General features: G+C 41.0%; 1 protein-coding gene across 2 annotated transcripts in view; it reads right to left on the bottom strand.

The window, feature by feature from the left end:
- Positions 1-17,252, bottom strand: part of DCUN1D1 (defective in cullin neddylation 1 domain containing 1) — a 30,233-nt gene extending 12,981 nt beyond the window's left edge. Inside the window, exons 1-4 of one of the 2 annotated variants that reach the window (XM_081137941.1) lie at positions 17,140-17,252; positions 5,663-5,879; positions 3,896-4,064; positions 1,584-1,714 (exon numbers count right to left, since the gene is read on the bottom strand). In XM_081137941.1, coding sequence (XP_080994067.1) covers positions 1,584-1,714; positions 3,896-4,064; positions 5,663-5,879; positions 17,140-17,142 — 520 coding nt within the window. In that variant the 5' untranslated portion in view covers positions 17,143-17,252. Of the gene's footprint in view, positions 1-1,583; positions 1,715-3,895; positions 4,065-5,662; positions 5,880-16,433; positions 16,489-17,139 lie in introns of those variants that run through there. The other variant, XM_081137942.1, reaches the window with a different exon arrangement.
- Positions 17,253-19,101: the final 1,849 nt, after the last annotated feature.

Genomic DNA, 19,101 nt, shown 5'->3' on the forward strand with positions numbered 1-19,101 from the left:
GTGGCCACATACAGAAAATAGAGAAACCAACCCTAGGTATACCAACTTATTTTGTCTGCAAAATGAGATATTTTTCTGTAAGAATATCCAATCTAAATTGAAGAATCAGTTGGAAATGGGGCTTCATTATTTAGAATTCTGCTTTACAGATATTTTGTAAATTTTTAATCAGTGTCATGTGTGGTCACCCTTTAAGGCCAATTTCCCTGTACAGATGTTCCACATTCACCCTACCTCACTAGCTCTCAATCACTTCTTCAGTCTACTCTCTATTTACATTTCCTTTTCTCAAAGCTTTCCCGCGCCCAATCTAAAATAGAAAGGATTAGTACAAGAGGCCCATAATAGCCTCTCCAACTACTGTGTATTCAAAATCAAAAACAAACTCACTTCAATCATTGGGTAACTTATTTAACCTACCTGAGCCTCAGTTTCCTTATCTGCAAAGTAAGGATAAAAAATGGCTAGCACTCTATTATTATGTACCTGAACGCGGCAGGTGGTGCATTACTGAATGAAAGAATGAATAGCTTCATAAAGTTGTTAAACATTAAATGTGGCAGTGTATGTAAAGTACTTAGCACAATGCCAGACATACTGAAAGCTTATGTTAAATGGAAGTTACTGCCATCATCAAAATCTTCAGTGCATCCCCATTGCCCACAAATTCCAATTTAAACCTTTCTGTCCTGTGTTTAAAAGAAGCCTGTGGTTACTAAGCCTTAACGTGTTTCACCAATTTAATCTCCAAACAAGCATTCCCATGAAAATCAAGTCAACATTTTCTGGCTTCCACAAAGCCAAGTTTATTTCTCAAGCTTCAAACCCTCATTCATAACTATCCTCTCATTGGAACATCTTTTAGCTTCCCTTGCCCAGCCAAAGCAAACCCTTTAGTTCACACCCCATCTTGCCCAGGAAGCATGTCCCAACCATTCCTGCTTTTACTCATTTCTACTTTTATCTAAAACCCTCACACACATTATTTTATATTATCTGCTACTGTCCAATCTTTCTGAGATAACTGTAATTACACTGTAGCTTTTATAAAAGTTCCACATCCCCTAGCCATCCCCAAATCAAATGTATAGATATTACATATAGTATAGAATGATCGAAACTGTTAACAGTAGTTATTTCAGGATAAAATTATGAATGCTAATCATCTTTTTTATTCTTTCTTATGATTTTCAAATAAACCATTCTATGATTCAGAATCCTACAATGCTATTCTACAGATCCACAGTGAAATAACTTATGATCTGAAATCCTACAGTATCTTCTGGGAAGTAAACAAATGTACATACATATGTCAGGGGAATTTTAACAGCTATTTATTTTCTGTACAGTTCTTTAAAATAAAATAAAAAACAGTGGTTTACATGTCATATCCAGGGTAACCAACCCTATTATTGAATGTGCTCAGTATTTTTTGAGTAACCAGAAGTTCATTGTTTCTTGTTGTTTTTCAGAAACTGGTATTTTCATATTTTATGCTCAAAACACATAACTTTTTATTACAAAACAGAAGTGCCACTGTCAATGTATTTGAAACACCAAATATAATTTTTAAAAATTCTTACCTAATCCTTTTTGTCCTGGATTCTTTGCAAAATTAAAAGTAAACTGGTAAAAATCCTTAAATCGTCCTGGTTCTTTCAATTCTTGTTCCATCTTGGGTATCTGGGCCTTTAGTTTTTCTATGCTGTCACATCTACATTGTAAAATTAAGTTTATAAAAGATAAACTTTTTCACTATAAATGAAGGAATTAACTTATTCTTATGATAGCTTATATTTCATAAAACTTTTTAAAAGTCAGATAACTGAAATTTCTCTTTTTATATTACATAAACAAGTACGAGTTTAGTTGTTGGAAGAAAAGGCCTGGAGTGATTAAGTAGAAGTAATTACTATTTTTAAAAGAAATGGGCTATTACTTTTAATTACATAATTCACTAGGCTATTAACACACCTGAAATGTAGAAGTCAGCTGACATGAACAGATGAGAATGTATACTAATCATCAACAATCACCAGTTTAAACACTAGCTTTCAAACTAACTGAAAGCATAGTCTTACTTAGGTGAGAATGCATTCCTCTTGAAAAGTTATTTTGTTATATACAAAGTATAATAAGTATCAGCTGAGCCCCCTACCATCTGCAACTGAAGTTAGCTCAGATCCACAGTAAGCTTTTTGCACATTTTGCAAAGCATTCAACTTCTACGGAGTTGAAAGGGTCCAAGTACCACATAATGGCCTTAAGGTAGAAATATTCTATTTCTTATAGATTCCACAAAACCAATCATTCCACTTTTTCTTCTCATCTTTTTGCTTTTATTTTCCTTCCGTGTTCTTTATGGCACTTCCCAGATCAATGTTTGTAAATTAAAATTTTGATTTGGAAGTTCATCACATTGTACATAAATTCAGTTTCAAAGGAAAAAAAAAAAAAAGTGAGCTCTAATGACATGTCCTAGCATAGAAAACTGTAGCAAGTAACAGAATGGGGCTGGCTTTGGCTGTAGAACACAGTGTCTAGGCCAGTTATTAATTGTATTGCCTTTCAACTTTAAACCCACTCTTCCTTGCCCTAAACTGTGACCATCTGTTGTGGACTATAAATTGTGAGATTTTATTTTTTTGCCAGTTGGCTCACTGTTAGGTTCTACTAATAGAGGGCAATGAAAGGCTGAAAGAGGAAGAAGGAACTTCTCTTATCCCAGTTTGTTTTCTGCAGAGAGCAAGGGTTTCAGTGTTCTGGAGGGTCCCAGCAGTGTTTACCAATGGTGGCAACTCATGGGGCCCCACAACATTAGCCTCTGGCGAGTTTCCTCAGAGCTGCCGGCCAGGCGGCATCACAGGCACCGTGTTCCGCAGCAGCCGCGCCCTCTCCTCTGACATCCCTGCGGGGATTTGTTCAGTTTCTAGGTTCCCTGCTTGTTCAGCTCTAGGGGTGGTGGCAGGTTCTTGCAACTGCCACCTCTGTTATACCTCAAAGCTTTCTTTTACCCCTTTTACATAATAAACCAATTTTTTAAATTTGCCCTATTCAAAGTACTGATATGTTTTTGTGTCTTATCTGGATCCTGACTGATTACAATGTCCCTCAGGCTCAAGGTCAGAATGCCTGGGTTCAAATTCTGGCTCTAATCCTGCCCAATTCTTGTTCTCTGTACCTCAGTTTCCTCATCTCTAAAATGGGGATTAAACACTTCTCTCAGACACAGTTATTGTGAAGAGGTAGGTGAAGTACTTACTTAGCATAGCTCCTGAAATACAATAAAATGTTCAACAAATGTTAGCCATTATATTCAATAGTCACCCACAGAAAACAAAGGGCAGCCTGTTACCTATCCACAGACTGAACACTTTTGCAGCCTCATTAAATACAGACAACTAGAGGCCATAGGTAAAACCTCTATCAGTGACTTTTCAATCTATTTATCCCAAGACATTTAAGCTAATCAGCTGTCAAGATAAAACTGAACAAAAAGTTAGTAACTTCTAAGATTTTAAATTCTAGGAATTTGTTTATAAATTCATAATTTGACGACTTACATTATGAAATAACTTAAAACATGCTCATATGACTATCTTGTTAAATATTAGAGCATAGTAACTTATTTTAATACTGGAGAACCTCCCTTAGATACAAATGATGTAAGTACAATGCAAATGGAACAGGCTGTATTAACTATACAGATAGCTTGACAAACCCAGAAAGCTGGTTAACATGGGAAGGAATTAGCATACTAGCCAATTTCTATTTATAACAATGCTTGTGGGACAATAAATTTATAAATTTACATTTAAAAATTCATAACATAATTCAGCTCCACAGTAATTCTCATAGTAATGTGCCTACTTTCCTTTGATAATCATATACTCACCCTAATTCTGTCATGCCATCCATGAACTCTTGTTTGGAGAACTCGCACTGTGTTGCTGCTCTGAACTTCCACGCAATGATCAACACACTAATGCTGGCTGGATCGAGTGCCAGGTCATCACAGAACTGCTGTATACCGTCTATTCCAATTTTATTTTCATCTTGAGGATCTTTACAAATAACAATGCAATATTAAATTAATGCTATACTTTATTATGCTATTCCAAAAACAAAAAAGGGTAATGCTTTATGTTCCATTAAAAAATGATCTCAATAGACCAAAGACATAAAGCAATATTACTAATATTTTCCCCCTGTAATATTCAAAGCCACTTTGCCCTCAAAATAGCACTCTTAAGATGAACACGAGATGCTGGGCGGTGGAGGGAGCCTAATATTATGGTGACAGAAGATGGTTTGACTTTGGGTGGTGGACACACAATGCAATATATGGATCATGTATCATAGAAATGTACACTTGAAACCTGTAAGATCCTAGTAACCAATAAAAGATGGATTCACACTTCATACCACATACTAACATAAACTCAAAAAAAAAAAAAAAAAAGATGAACAGGAACATATACAGGGTGGCAGGGTGGGGCAAAAGTAAGTAGACAGTTGTGAGAATGCAAAACAGAGTTCATTCTTGTATTATTATTAATTACTGTATTATTTTCCATAAGAACTGAAAACTTACTTCTGCCCCACCCTGTATATACAGATGGGCACTTGATTTTTAAAAGTCTCATTTATTTGTATGAAAAATGTCCCATACACATTAAAAAAAACAGACATTCCTATACAGGGATAAAGGAATTTTACTGAGCCTATCCATAATTTAAGTGGGCATTCTAAATTAACAGTATTATATACAGAAATTCTTTTTTCCCTTAAAACAAAGTCCATTCTACCACAGCAATCACTTCTTCAGAGTATCAGAAAAAACATCAACTCAGCAATTCAATCCTAATCTCAACAATATAAAATATCTGTTGTTCAAATTAAAGAAAAAACACCAACTATCAATATTTACTTATCAGACCGCAAAACTGTTAATGACAAGTGCAAGGAGAAAGAGGCACTCATACACTGCTGCATGTGTGCTTCACTAACATCTCTAGCAATAAATAGAAAAAAATTAAAATTAAAAAAAAGGTGACTTTTCTGATGTGGGGCATAAGTGATGCATAAAATATCCCATTTTTGAAAAAAATTTTAAACTCTGTATACATATTTCTGCATAAACATGAAAGACATGACAGGATCCACGCCAGATTAAATACTGGTTCCCTCAAGAGAATAAATAAGGAAAGATGGGAGAAACTTAACTTTTTATTTATCCATCCATTATGTATTGTTTAAATATTCTAAAGCATATATTACTTTTAAGTTCTTTAAAGGTTATTGAAATTATCATGGTTTTCTTAAAATCAGTTCAGCTGAGTTTTATTAAGTGGGGGAGGGGGGGACAGGCCCCTAGCCCCTATTCTCAAATTCGATCACAGGGGAGGAAATAAAGAGGCTAAGAAAAAATTTAAGTGGAAAGAGTAAAATAATTTATCTTAACTCTCTTGAAATAACTCTCTTGAAATAATTCTAAGATCTACAGAGTTCTGTTGAGATATCCACCCACATCATACATTCCATGTACTATACATATATATACAAGTACCTACACTAATATTCTGTATATTATTTCTCATGAGTAGCATGTAACTTTGAAACATCTGGTTCAAAATATTTAAAGTTACAAGTAAACACTCACCTTTGTATCTACTGTATAGTTGTTCTAACTTCTTCCTGTCCAATGATCCTTTTACACTCTCTCGTATATAAAGTTCAGGATTTTGGAAAAAATTATCTGTTGCAACATCTAACTTCCAGTCATTTTGAGACAGGCAACTTACTGCTGTTTTTTCACTAGATTGTGTGAAGATCATAAACTGACGAACTTTATCCTTCTGCGATGATTTCAACTTGTTCTATTGAAACCAGAAAATAAACTGAAACACTATGTAAAAATCACAGAAAACTAAGTATTTCTATATGCCTGACCAATCATTCTCAGCAATACTTTTTCCTCATAAAATATTAAAACATTGTAGCTCAAGATTTCTTTTCGATCTACTATTAATCAGAAAGACAAATTTTTTAAAAATCTAAAACACAAAATTTAGTATTATTTTTGAAAAGAGACTAGGACATACGCAAAGGAAGTTCAACCATCTTGCATTTCTTCTAAAAGTGGATCCTGAGAGCATGTATAAAGGCTGTAGAAGGGAAGTACAGCTCCTCTCAAAACCTTGACCAAGCACAAAGTTCTAAAGGGGTGCACACATAAGGACGGGGGAGACAGTACCTAGCCAGCCAGAACAGTCAACCGGCCCTGGGCAACACGAGATGGACAATGTTTGCTGCAGCCCTAAAGCCCGCTATAAAAGACAAGGTACAATTCTCCTCCCACCCCCACCCCTTGTTTTCTTGCTATTTTTAGCAAATGTGAGGAAGCAGCAGAATATGAGTACCCTACATTTTTCCTGGTGGTGTTCAGGAACCAAGATAATTATCAACAGAACTTCATATTTTCATTTAAATCAGAAGCCCTAAAATATGAACAAGTACCATGCATCCCTCCAACCAAGGTAAACAGGATTCTCCCTCTTTCCCCCTGAAAGAATCGCCTCTTCCCCTTAGCCTGAGCCAAGTATAGCCTCTCTCCAAAAAGCCTCTCTACCAGAATAACCTCTTCCTACTTGCCTTATGTTGATCCTGAGTTATTTCTCATCTGACCAGAACCCTACGCAAAACGAAGCAGGGCAATGAGGCCCTGCACTCTCCCCCGCTGCCCAGGACCATGCTCTCCCTCCCCTCCCACCCAAGCTAGAGGCCTGTGGAATGTCAGCCTCCCCACTGCTCTTCTCCCTCACAAGCCCTAATACCCTCCCCTCAGCAAAATATCTGGGTTCACCCTGGCCACATTGGCTCGGTTGGTTGGAGCGTCTTCCCCGTACACCAAAAGGTTGCAGATTCAATCCGTTTCTCTTTCCTTTTCCCTTTCTCTTTCTCTCTGTCTCTCTCCCCCTTCCTCTCTCCCTCTAAAAAAAAAAAAAAAATCAATTAAAAAAAAGCATACAACAATTAGGGTTCTTTCTGAGCTACTACAGCAAATGGAGGGAAAAAAAGCATGTGCCTATGACATACATTATAGATACAGTGTTTCTGTGGCATAAGCAACACGTCTGAGAACCCCAGAATCTTTGATCTGGCCCAAACTGACAGATCACAACCCTCAACGCCAACTGTATAGATGAGAAAACAGACCCGGAAGGTCAAGGAATTTGTTCAAAAATTACCCAGGTTATTATTACTGGAAATGGGACAAGAACAGAGGTATCTCATGAACTGAGGGTTAGTAATCTTTACATAAACCACACTACTTGCTGTACAGATTTATAAGCCTTTTGAAATTTTTAGGAAAAAGACTACCACAGACATATTTCCACTTACCACAAAGTAAAAATAACGCTATACAAAATCAAACTCGAAAAACATTTATGCCCTGGAGTCTGGCCTGCCAGCCACACTCTTTCCTGTGCAAGTATGCTATTGTCTAGGATTACAGATTAGGGTCAACCTCTGGCCCTAGCTGGTTTTCTCAGTGGTTAGAGCACTGGCCCATGGACTGAGGGTCTCGGGTTTGGTTCCAGCCAAGGGCACCTAAATTGGTTGCAGGCTCAATCCCAGCCCTGGTCAGGGCAAGTGTGGCAGGCAACCAATCAATCTGTCTCTCTCGAATGGGCGTTACCGATGTCCGCCTGTCCCTCCCTCCCTCCCTCCCTCTCTCTCTCTGAAAAGCAATGGAAAACCTATCCTCAGGTGAGAATTAAAAACAAACAAACAAACAAAAAACAGCATCTCAACCTCTACTCATTGAAGTGGGGAAACTATAAATCCACCAGCCTTCTGTTACCTCACTAGGAGCTACCACCTCCGGACACCAGGAACCCGTCCTATCAGACACCACCTCTCCTAAAGGTCTACAATTCTTCCCTTTTGAAAAGTATCCCCTCAAGACTTATTATTCAATTGCAACAAACCCACAATGAAATCAAATCCCAAGGAAGATACCTGTCTTATTTTAATATACTGAAAGGAAACCACTCTGATTTCAACTTTTGTTAGTAGGAAGTATTCTGCAGATTTGCACGCCTTTCTCCATGGAGGGGAACGGTGTACTGACACGTTTTCATCCTCCTTTGAAGGACAGGGAAGCACCTGAGGGTCACTAAGTCATCAGTGACCCCTGTATACTGTTGCATAAGGTGTTGGAGAGTAACCAAGAAGTACCACTACAGGACACATCTTGGAAATTACTTTTTAATTAAACCTGATACTTCTTTTGTATAACTTTTTCCCCATTCTCCTAATTGCTGTTGGAGACAGCAAAACAATCCGGATTATTTGGGATTTTACCATACAGTATTAAATCCAGGGCACTGTTCCCTGAAACTTGAATCACTTCTGTTGAAGAAGCACAGCTTAAGTCAATTCTGCCAAAAAGAGCCATTCACTCTCCTAATGACTTTCTGTCACAGCAAGGTATTAGAAAATTGGGGGAACAAGATTTAAAAAAAAATCATCTTACCCACACAAACTAACAACATGATACAAGTGAATCACTTAATTCCAGGTCATATGTGAAAAAAAGTATATCCAATAAATAATGTCTATGTATATGCAAATATAAACTATTTTAACTGGTTTAAATTTCCAGTATATGGGCAATGTAAATTTATTTTAAGAAAAAGGGCTGCAACTACCCATTTCCAACACCATAAAAGCTAATGAGTGATACCTGGCAGAGAACTGATAGTATGGGTTCCAGCGAGGCCAAGTAGTAATAACCAATCCCATTCCTGCAAAGTCTGGCCAGTACCCCCTTGAACTTACCACACATATCTACTCTCTGTGCCTAGGGTAAATCTGGACACTTGTCTCCTGCTGAGGGGACATACTCGGTTCTGTGGCGCAGAGTAAAGGTGCAGTGGACTACACCGACCCGCTCTGTTCCCAAGCCTACTTAGGAGAGCTTAACACGCCTACCCCCTTTTCCGCGGCCATATGGGGACACCAGGCAAGGTGTTTTGAAAGTATGGCAACAAAGGCTTAAATTTTCATCAACGTAAGGAGGAGAAAAAGGGTATCTAGCCAGCAAAGAATTAGTTCATAGGGGATGAGAGGAAAGATAGGAAACTGAAGTGGAAGAAAAACAGATGGATTTTTTCTGTTTCTACAATAAACCCAGGGGGAATCTTCCTAAGACCAAAAACCTAAGACAACTGCAATGATTCAGCACTCAACTGCAGTATATGCCCTTTACTTTAAGACCTATTTGACAGGAACTAGAGTGGTCACTAAATACAATTAGGCAATACAATATTCAGTACTCACATGTGAAAACTATCTGGATATCATCAAATTTTCAAGGAAATTCAACAGTGTAATTTGTGAATTATAGTTTGTACATATTCAATATGTAAATTGTACAAAATACAGGATACATTATTTTTTATTTTAGCAAAAAAAAGGGGGGAAGGAAGGAGGAGAAGCAGAGAGCATCAGAGATAGAGAAAGGAAACAAGGAGGAAAGAAATGTTGTCTCTTATAATAGAAATGCTGTCTCTTATAATAGAAATGCTCTCTTATAACTGTATCGAAGATCACCAACATTAGAAGTACAACCATAATCTGGACAGTAAAAAGCACTTATTTGCTCATCTTTCCAAAATGAAATAAAATAAAATGGTTGTCAACACATATTATTTAATAATTAAACTATCACATGCTTGCAATTTTTTTCACCCAAGAAATGTAAAAATAACATTTAAAGTAATAGATTATCTAGGAAAAAAATCAAATACTTTGAATGTAGACAAGAACCTTGTAAGCTGTCAAGTATATTTTACCACTGAATCTACAAAGTGTATTGGGATAAAATAGAGACTCAGCAAGGCTCTATGTTTGTAAAAAAGAATGATCACAAAGTTAAATTCCTCATATAAGTATTTCTCAAGAAAAACAATGAACATGGGAAATGATTTTCTATTTAACTAAGTCCTAGCAATTTCAAATGAAATAATTTTAATGGGTAAGTGATATATTTTGAAGCAAAAAATTAAGACCCATTTTATTATTTCTATTAGTCCAAATTTTCATTTTTTTCACCCTTAAGTTTCAAATTCAGTCTGAATTCCAGAAAGACACCAAAGCCTTTATATTTTTAAAGGAATTAATTTTCTGACTCAATTCTAGTTATCTCAGGAGTTGATGAATACAGCTCACAAAAGGCAACATTTTAAAAATCAAAACACTGTAATGATCACCCATAATTCTCACTAAAAGCTCTGAATGTTGGTTCTCTCTGTACTTACCATACGATTAACAGTTTAACTTCATCTGAAACTTAAGAGCTAGTTTAAGTCCAGAAAATCATACTTTCCATACGTGATACATAGTATTCAGTATATAAAGCCAAATGTTACAATATCCCAAACCATTCATCTACAAAAAGCCTTCCAAGGGATTACAGGTCTGAAGTCAAAAGTGCAGGAAAAATCAATTCAACTAACGAGACTATTTACCTCTAGAGAGGGCTTTCACCTTCGAGCAAAGTTCTCCAAGAAAGCCAGGCTAAGAATCTAAGAATAGCTAGAAATCCTCTTCCCTTCTACCTGCACAGGGAGGCAGTATATGATTAGTGAAGAGTGCAGATTCTCAAGCCAGACAGGCAGGATTTTAATCCTACCTGTGCCTCTTAATTGCTGTGTGACTTTGGGAAAATTACTTAATCTCTGATCTCTGTGTGCTTCAGTTTCTTCATCTGTAAACAGGGTGTGAAGGTTACATTAATTAATTCAGGTTAAACTCTCAGAACTGTAACTAGCACATAGTAAGTACTCTTTACAACTCCATGACTCAAAGAAGAATACTCCAGAGAAAAAAGTAATTCTGTCTAAATGGTAAAGAAAGAAGAAGAACCATAATCAGAAAACTAGTAGCTAACATTTATTTGAGCTCCTACTGTGTGCCAACTTTTCAAGGTGGTTATCACTGATTCCACTTTACCAATAAGGAAACCAAGCCTCAGAGCTCAAATATCCAGACGACAGACTTGTCTAAAAAGTAGCAGAGGCTGGTGCCTAACTTCAAGCCATGGTCTTTCCATTTATTCTATCTACATCAAGTAAAAGAGAAAAAAAAGGGCAAAAGTGCAACCACTAACTATGTGTGCGCTGGAGGCGAACTGTGAGCAATATTTCTTCTCATATTTTTATGGAAAAGTTAAATAAGTAATCAATTGACCTTTCCCCTTTCAAATGTAAACAATCTGCATTCTGACTAAAATTTTCTCAGTAAGCACTCCCTCACAACCATACTAAAAACGCTAATTCAGGGATGGAACTTCCCTTTAGAGTTTGTTGGGAGGGAGAGGGAGGGGAAAAGGGGGGGTGGATTATTTTTAAGTAATTCAACTGGAAGAAAAATGAGTTTGTAGTCCTGTCTTTGTTTTTTTGTAAAAAAAAAAAAATGACCATAATCTATAGCTCTAAACGTACTGAGGTGGCAAATTAGGGGGCAATGAAAGTCAGAGTTTCCTTTTCCAATGAGAAGACTTGAAACCCAGAGGAAAATACAAACACATGTACAGGTTATGGCCAGAAAATACAAACAAATGTGTACAATTTTAAATATTAAGCAAAACAAAACCCTCCATATTATTTTAAATGGTAATCTGCAGTTTAGAATCATTGCTTATGGTTAGGCCTGTGGCTCTTATCACCCGTCTGTAAACTTCCTGCCCTCTGAAGGACAGTTAAAGGAACTCTTCTTTAAGAGGTGCAACAGCACTATTACAGCAAGTCCAAAAGGGAATATACTATACAATTATTATACCCGATGATGATTTACACAATGGCAATTCACCTGAAAAAATATTTCAGGAAGTGTACTTGTAAGATGCAAACTAGTTTTGTATGTTCTTAAAAATGACTTTTCTCACAGGTTTTAAAAAATTGTTGTTAATGGAAATTTAATGGATTTTCTTTTCCCCAACCACAGAATGATTATTCAAAAGATGACTAAAACTGTAAATGGAATGTTTTCATTTTGGTTTAGAGAAAAATTTTGACTATTAAAAAGTTATTTTTGCTAATTCCCGATTATCTACCACAATAGGATAAAAATTACCTCTCCTTAAAATACTTGTGTTAGCTACCATATTTCAACTGGTTCTCCCAAACTTACTGCCTCAACTTACAATAAGAAGTCAAGGTAGCTAATTTAAATCTGCTTCTCCTCTCCATACACATCTTTTCTTTAAAAAAAAAAATTTTTTTTAAATCAAACTACAAAAAAATTACTAACAAAAAAATAATTAAATGAGATTTTTAAGTTCCATAGTTAAAGAACTTATAATGATTAGCACTCAACAGTCATGCAATATTTGTTTCATAAAGAGAATAAATGATCCTTGAAAAATGAAATCTCCTAACTCTAAGACTTAGTAACTACTCAAATCCTAAATCCAGAAATACCAGAATCCCATGAATAATAAATAAGCACTCTAAATGTTTACTGAAATGAAAAACATAACTAAGGGATGGGCCACGCCAACTTATCTCTGTCGCTGCACACTGTTCACTGTTCAGTGTCGAGGGCTCAGCAGCGCAATGCAAGTGCTTTCCTCAAGTTCTTTAGAAAACCCTTTACAAGTAAATCTCTTAAATTTTTACAATGCAAACAAGTAGCCTAATCACTGATTAGGTACTAATTATATAAATGGGTTCAAGATAGTGGTAAAAGGTTCTTCAGTGGCATTTTTGCCCCTTCTGTTCTGGCTGTTTCTTAGGTGGGGGGTATACACCTAAAGTGACCAGGCAGACGAGATAGTCAGCAGGTTCCTCAAGAGCTTGTTTGTGCCCACAAAGCAACTGAATCCTATTTGGAACTATTTCTCTTCGTCAAATGTCATGGCTAACACTATCACAACTTGAACACCACATACTGAAACTGAAAAGGGGCCTTTCTCACAGGTTTTCATTATGCTGGACCCAGCCTACGAGGCCATACTCAAAGCAGCCACTGGACTCAAATGAGCTCAGCTGTTTTAAAACTTAAAAACAAAGCCACTACAACGAGTTAATTTTACATTCAACTTTTTTATTGTATGTACCAAAAGAGTTTTAATTTTTCAACTACTTAAATGTTTAAATCAAATAACTTGATTATATATAGAAAAGAAATTATTCAATGTAAGGAAGAAATCAGAATGAAACTAATCAAAAATTCCAGACCTATACCAAAAGGGTGCTTGCTGTGTCTGCTTGTTTGTTTTGTTTTTTTGTTTTGTTTTCAGAGGAGGGATAAAGTGTGTAACAAAAGACCACGCTTCTAATCCCTTTAGAAGCTTGTGGCTAGTATGTGCTCTGCCACATACTAGCTCTTTATCCTGGTCACATCATTTAGAACCAATAAACATTCATTTCCACATATGTTAAGAGGAAGCAGCAATACCGATTATCTCACAAATTGGAGTGGGGAGTAAAAAAATAAGTGGTAAATTGACCGGCAGACACTATGTTCTCAATAAATGTTAATATCTTACTTTCTCCCCAATGGCCCAGTTCTCTGCAAGTGGCCATTAAACTATATACAAACTACTAGAACATACTCAAAAGCAATCTATGAAAGAGATTTGTTGTGATGCTTTAACTAGGTACACTCGACGGCCAACTAGTTTTTATTGAGTACTGGACAACCATCTTAAACAGAATTCAAAACTTGGAGAAGCTGCATGGTAAAGGAAACTATAATATGGGTTTTGTCTTTAAAAACTGCTTTAAAAATTATTATAATGTTGCAATGGGACACTATGGGACAGCAGAAACAAGGTCCATCATAACACTCAGAATCCTTCAGTGGCTTCCCATTTCTCTTGGAATAAAAACCCAATATCCTTTCAACACCCACGAATCTGCTCCAATGCCCAGCATGCCCTTCTCACCCATACAAACCGCTCCAGCGACTGGTCTCAACCTTCCTCAAATCTCTTCGCACCGTATTTCTGTATGTCTGACTCCTTCATCTCCTAGCCTGCTCAAAAGTCACCTTGCCAGTGGTGAAGACCATTTTGCAACCCCACTTCCACTGTGCCCCAGAACTCCCAATCCCCTCCCTAGCGGGGCTTTTCTCCCATAGCACTTAAAACCTTCTAACATAGGAAGAAAAAGATATACTATGTTTATTATTTGTCTCTTCAGACTAAAATGTAACCCTCACCAGAGCAGGGACTTTTATCTTTCAGTGAAACAAACAAAATATATATACCCATATCCCCAGTGCCTAGAACAATGCCTGGCACATAATAGGTATTTAATAAATAATTACCAAAGTGAATTAAGGCCTTCCTTTAATTTATATATATATATAACATATATGTAATTTATATATATATACACATATATATACACACAAAAGAATGTGAAACAAGTTCTTAAGAGACAATCTTAAGCAGGACTACATTCATTTGGATTTATAAACTCTGGTAATTATTCAAAATACAATCTTACATTTCAAAGTCCACACGTTTAAAAAAACACATTAAAAATATTAACATCATTAATCATTAATTTGAATTTTGTTATTTAAAATATTCATCAATAATACTTGGGTTTTCATGTTTAAATGAGTAACATATTTTATTTTCAAATCCAATTTTCAACTGTTTCTCCAGATTTCATGTGAGTCAGATGATTGCATGTATCACAAATACTGGGGGAAATAGTAAACCAGGAGAAAATAGTTTCAGTTCTGCAACAAACAATTTTGCAACCTTGAACCTCAAAACCTCCTTGATCCTCAATTTCTCCTACTGTAAAAGGGAAGAGGGGTAAATAAGATGATCTCTGGAGCCATTCCAGGTCTAAAAATTCTATGATGCTGTGAATTAAAAATGTAGTGGGTTACAGTCTACACACTTCTCACACCTCTAAGAGAAATCATTATAGCCAAAATTAGAAATCATCAAACTCAATCCTGTCATCTTACAAATAAGAAAACCCAGAACTTTTGAACACTTTTTGGAATTATTTTTAAAGTTATCTGAACAATTTTTTCTTCTACAAAATATTTCAGGTTATCCCATCATTTAAGCTTGTCCCAGAATTGTCAATAACACATGTTCTAGCACTGGGCTGCACTACACACACACACACACAAACAAAATTAACGTGAGCCCAAAAATTATATCAAGAAACAAGTATAAGAACTTTATAATAAAAAATTTCTTAACCAGGAAATTCTAGGGCCTAACTTTTATTAGGGCCCATGTGAATTTAGTTTCTAAACTAACAAGAGCATATGAAGACAATTCTAGTGACATGATCTGAGTTCAGTCACAGAAAGTGTTTTAAATTAGTAATATCTTGTTACTACTGATATAATTAGATGAGTTAGGGCTAAATCCCAAAACTAGCTACTTAATAGTAACAAAAGGATAGAAGCTTACAAGCTCCAATCCAAGCTGATCTCGCCTATGAACCACATGAAGCCTGAATTCCTGAACAGGTGATGAGCATTATCAAGACCTTGGATTCCACAGGATGCTGCTGACTGGGAGCCTACTAAGAACAGAACACATTTCCATGCTCTCTCAGTATTTACCAGGGAGTTACATTACATCTCACTACTTTAGGCTTACTAACTCATCTACATGCCAAGAGCCTGGAAATTTTAGAAGTAATGTCTATGACAGTCAGAATACTTAAGAAATCAGAAACTGCTTAGATGCCCTAGTGGACCTTTGAAAGCTGTAATATCAATCCCAACAATGACCTGTACTTTATGGCAAAGTTTTCTTACAAAAGGGTGAATTTTTATGGAACTTACCAGAGAATATAAATCTTAAATATATAGCAAACTAAACCACGTATCTATACCTGACAGCAAAATTTTGCCAAGTTGGAGGCTGGGGCTAGAAAAGTGTCATTCTGCAGAAATAAGAACAACTGAAAACAGAAAGACACTGGGGCATTCCCTACCCCCCCCCCCCCACACACACACGCGCACACACACGCACACACACACACACACACACACACGCGCGCACACACACGCACACACACGCACACACACACACGCGCGCACACACACGCGCACACACGCGCACGCTCCTCAAAGAGGCCTTTATGTGGCCCATGAGCCAACGGACAACAATATCATTTTTACTGTCTGTTCATACAGAAACCTGCACGGAATTCAACTCATGCTCAGACTAATGCCAAACATCGCTTCTGAAAAACAACAAAAAAAGAGTCCAACAGAGTCAGGTACATAATCACCAAAATGTAAACATAACTTGACGACCACGTAAAACATGTTTTCCCCCCAAACAAAAAAAAAGGAGAGGAGACTAACTTGACAAACTGTTCTTTAAAAATCACAAATGGTGTTTTTAACTGGCGTAATACAGCACTTACTCCTCCCACCCCGAGGAAATAAAATATGCGCCCAAAAGGTCGCAAGTCCGCGTCGCCCCGTTTTATGAAACCCGAGCAGGTTGCACTTCCGCGCCCCCCGCCCCGCCGCCGGCGCCCCGCGCGCCCCGCGGGAAGTGAGGACGGTCTCCCCGCCCGGCCGGGCAACTCCTGCGGCGCCGGGCGCCGGTCCCCCGCCCGACCCCACCTGCCCGCGGACTCGGGGCGCCGCAGCCGGCGCGGGGGAGGCGCGGGAGCCCCGGGAAAGTCCTTCCTTCCCCCGGCGGGCGGAGGGAGAAGCCCCGGCTGCGGGGCGGGGGGGCAGCCTCCGCACCCGGAACCCCGGACCCGGTGCCCGGTCCCCGGCCAGACACAATGGGGCGGCGAGGGCACCGGGCGGCCGCGGGCCGTTGCCCCCCCTCCCCCCGCCCAACGCCTCCCCCGCCCGCGCCCGGCCCGGGCCGGGGGCCCCGGAGGCCGCTCCCCGCGCCCCCAACTCCCCGGGGCTCCCGACTAGGCCCGGCGGCGCTCCGCCTCCTCGGCGCTCGCGTAGCGGCGGCGCCGGGCGGGAAGGGGCGCAGGAGGGCGGGCGGGCGGCGGGAGCCCCCGGGCGGCGGGACCGGCCGCGGGCCGCGGCTCGGGCGGGGGCGGCCGCGGGCGGCGGGCCGGGCGGGGTGCGCGGCGGCGGCGGGCGGCCGCGGAGCCTCACCATGTTGGTGTCCTCCAGGCCTCTCCCCTCCTCCTCCGGCTCCGCAGCGAATGGACGGCGGCGGCGGCGGCGGCTCCTCTCACGGGCTCGCCGGGCTCCCGCTCATGCGCAGTGCGGGGCGGCCCGGCGCGGCCCGCGGAGGCAGCCCGGGGCCGGGAGGCGGAGGGGCGGGCGGGCGGCGGGAGCCCCGCGCGGGGTTCCCGGGGGCGCGGGGCGCCCGGCGGGGGCGCGGGGGCGGCGCACGCCCTCCGCGCGCCGACATCCTCCCTCCGCGCCCGGCGGCCTCGGGCGGGAGGGGCCGCCGGCCGCCCCCTCCGCGCCCCGCGCGCTCCTCCCGCCGTCCGAGCGCCCGGCCGCGTGCCCCCGGCCCCGGGAGGCGCGAGCGGGGCCCGTAACGTGGGCTGCAGGGGGCGACTGGAAGGCACAGGGCTGAGGCGCGGGATCCAGGCGGACCGCCCCGTCGGCACGGCAGGTCCCCGCCGCCCTGCGCCCCCGCTCCGGCATCGGGACTGCGCGGGGCCCCGCGTGCACCCGCTGGAGGCGGCCTGAGCCGGGCCCCGCGGGCGCCGTCACGCCTTGGGGCGCACCGCGCCCGGGCGGAGGCGGGTTCCAGCGGGGGCCGCGCGCAGGACCCGCGCGCCCGGCCGGTGGCGGAAGTCGCGGCGCCCGCGCCGCTGTGGCTCCGAGCCTGCGTCCGGCGAGCCTCCGGTAAGCTCGGGGCGGACCTCCGGGCGGCGGGCGGGCCAGCGGACCTGCTCTGGGCTGACCCTGGGAGGCTGAGGGTGCCGGGCTTCGGAGCCGGGCCGAGCGGGCGGGCGTGCCGCGGGCAACGCAAAGGACCCTTTGGGGTGTCCCCTGCCCTGAAGACACGGACTGTCCTGGAGAGATGAGACCTTTCACACACGAAGGGAGGAAGGAAATAAAAGAAAGAATAAAGCAAACATCAGAAAATCACAACTAAGAATCAGCCAAAAGCTAATGTGTTTCAGAACAGAAGCAACCTGAGTGCAGGCGTCACCACCCTCACCTCTAACGCCCTTTCCCTCCGACACCGGCACAAGCTACGGATCAACCCCTAACTTCAGGACTTTGAAGTTCTTATCTAAGCGACAGAACTTTGACCACACCTGGGGCCTCCTGACGCTTCCTGGGGCCGGCCACGTGCCTACCAAGACATCCATCCTTTCCTCCGGTCTGCAGTGGCCACGGACTGATAACGCGCCAGGCGCCTTGCTAGGCTCTAGGAAACCAGCTCCGGGAAGACAAACCAGACCCGCCTCCGGCAGCAGGCCTGGAGCTGGACCACATCCACGATGTTCTCCAGGAATTTACCTAGCCTTTGACCTGAAATGGCAACTGCACCTAGCGTCTTAATGAAGAAATTCACTGTCTCTCTTTCCCTGCACTGTTATATTTCACTGAGGAAATACCTCATGGTTTTCTTAAGCTTTCACCTAATTGCCAACTCCAGTGGGCAGTTCTTAGATATTCTATTTGACCTCTCTCCTACACTGAAACACTTCCTCAAGTGTCCTCCACATCATTTTCCATGGCCCACTTTCTTCCACATTTCCTCCTTCCCCTGCAGCCGCTCTCCTTTGCTGACCCAGCTCTCATTGGCCCTTTAATGCTGGGTTTTCCAGAACCATCCCTGAATCTCTTCCTGCATATAGCCTGTGTCATGCTCTCACTCACATTCCCACAATGTCAACTGCTACCTTTTTATCCGAGGAGTCCTAAATCTTGACTTCTGGTTCCTGAGGGGCAGGTCTAAACACTAAATTTGGTCATTCCAGAGGCCCGTCAATCTTGACAAATCCAAAACCTTATCCCCTAAACCTGCTTTTCCTCCTGTCTTTTTACCAGAGCATCCAAACTAGACATCTAAGAGTCATCTACAAATTCTTCTACCTCATCCCCCTTAATCTAAATGGTCACCAAGATTCAATTTTACCTCCTAAA

Source organism: Miniopterus schreibersii (assembly GCF_964146895.1).
Source record: "Miniopterus schreibersii genome assembly, chromosome: 5".
NCBI lineage: Eukaryota > Metazoa > Chordata > Mammalia > Chiroptera > Miniopteridae > Miniopterus > Miniopterus schreibersii.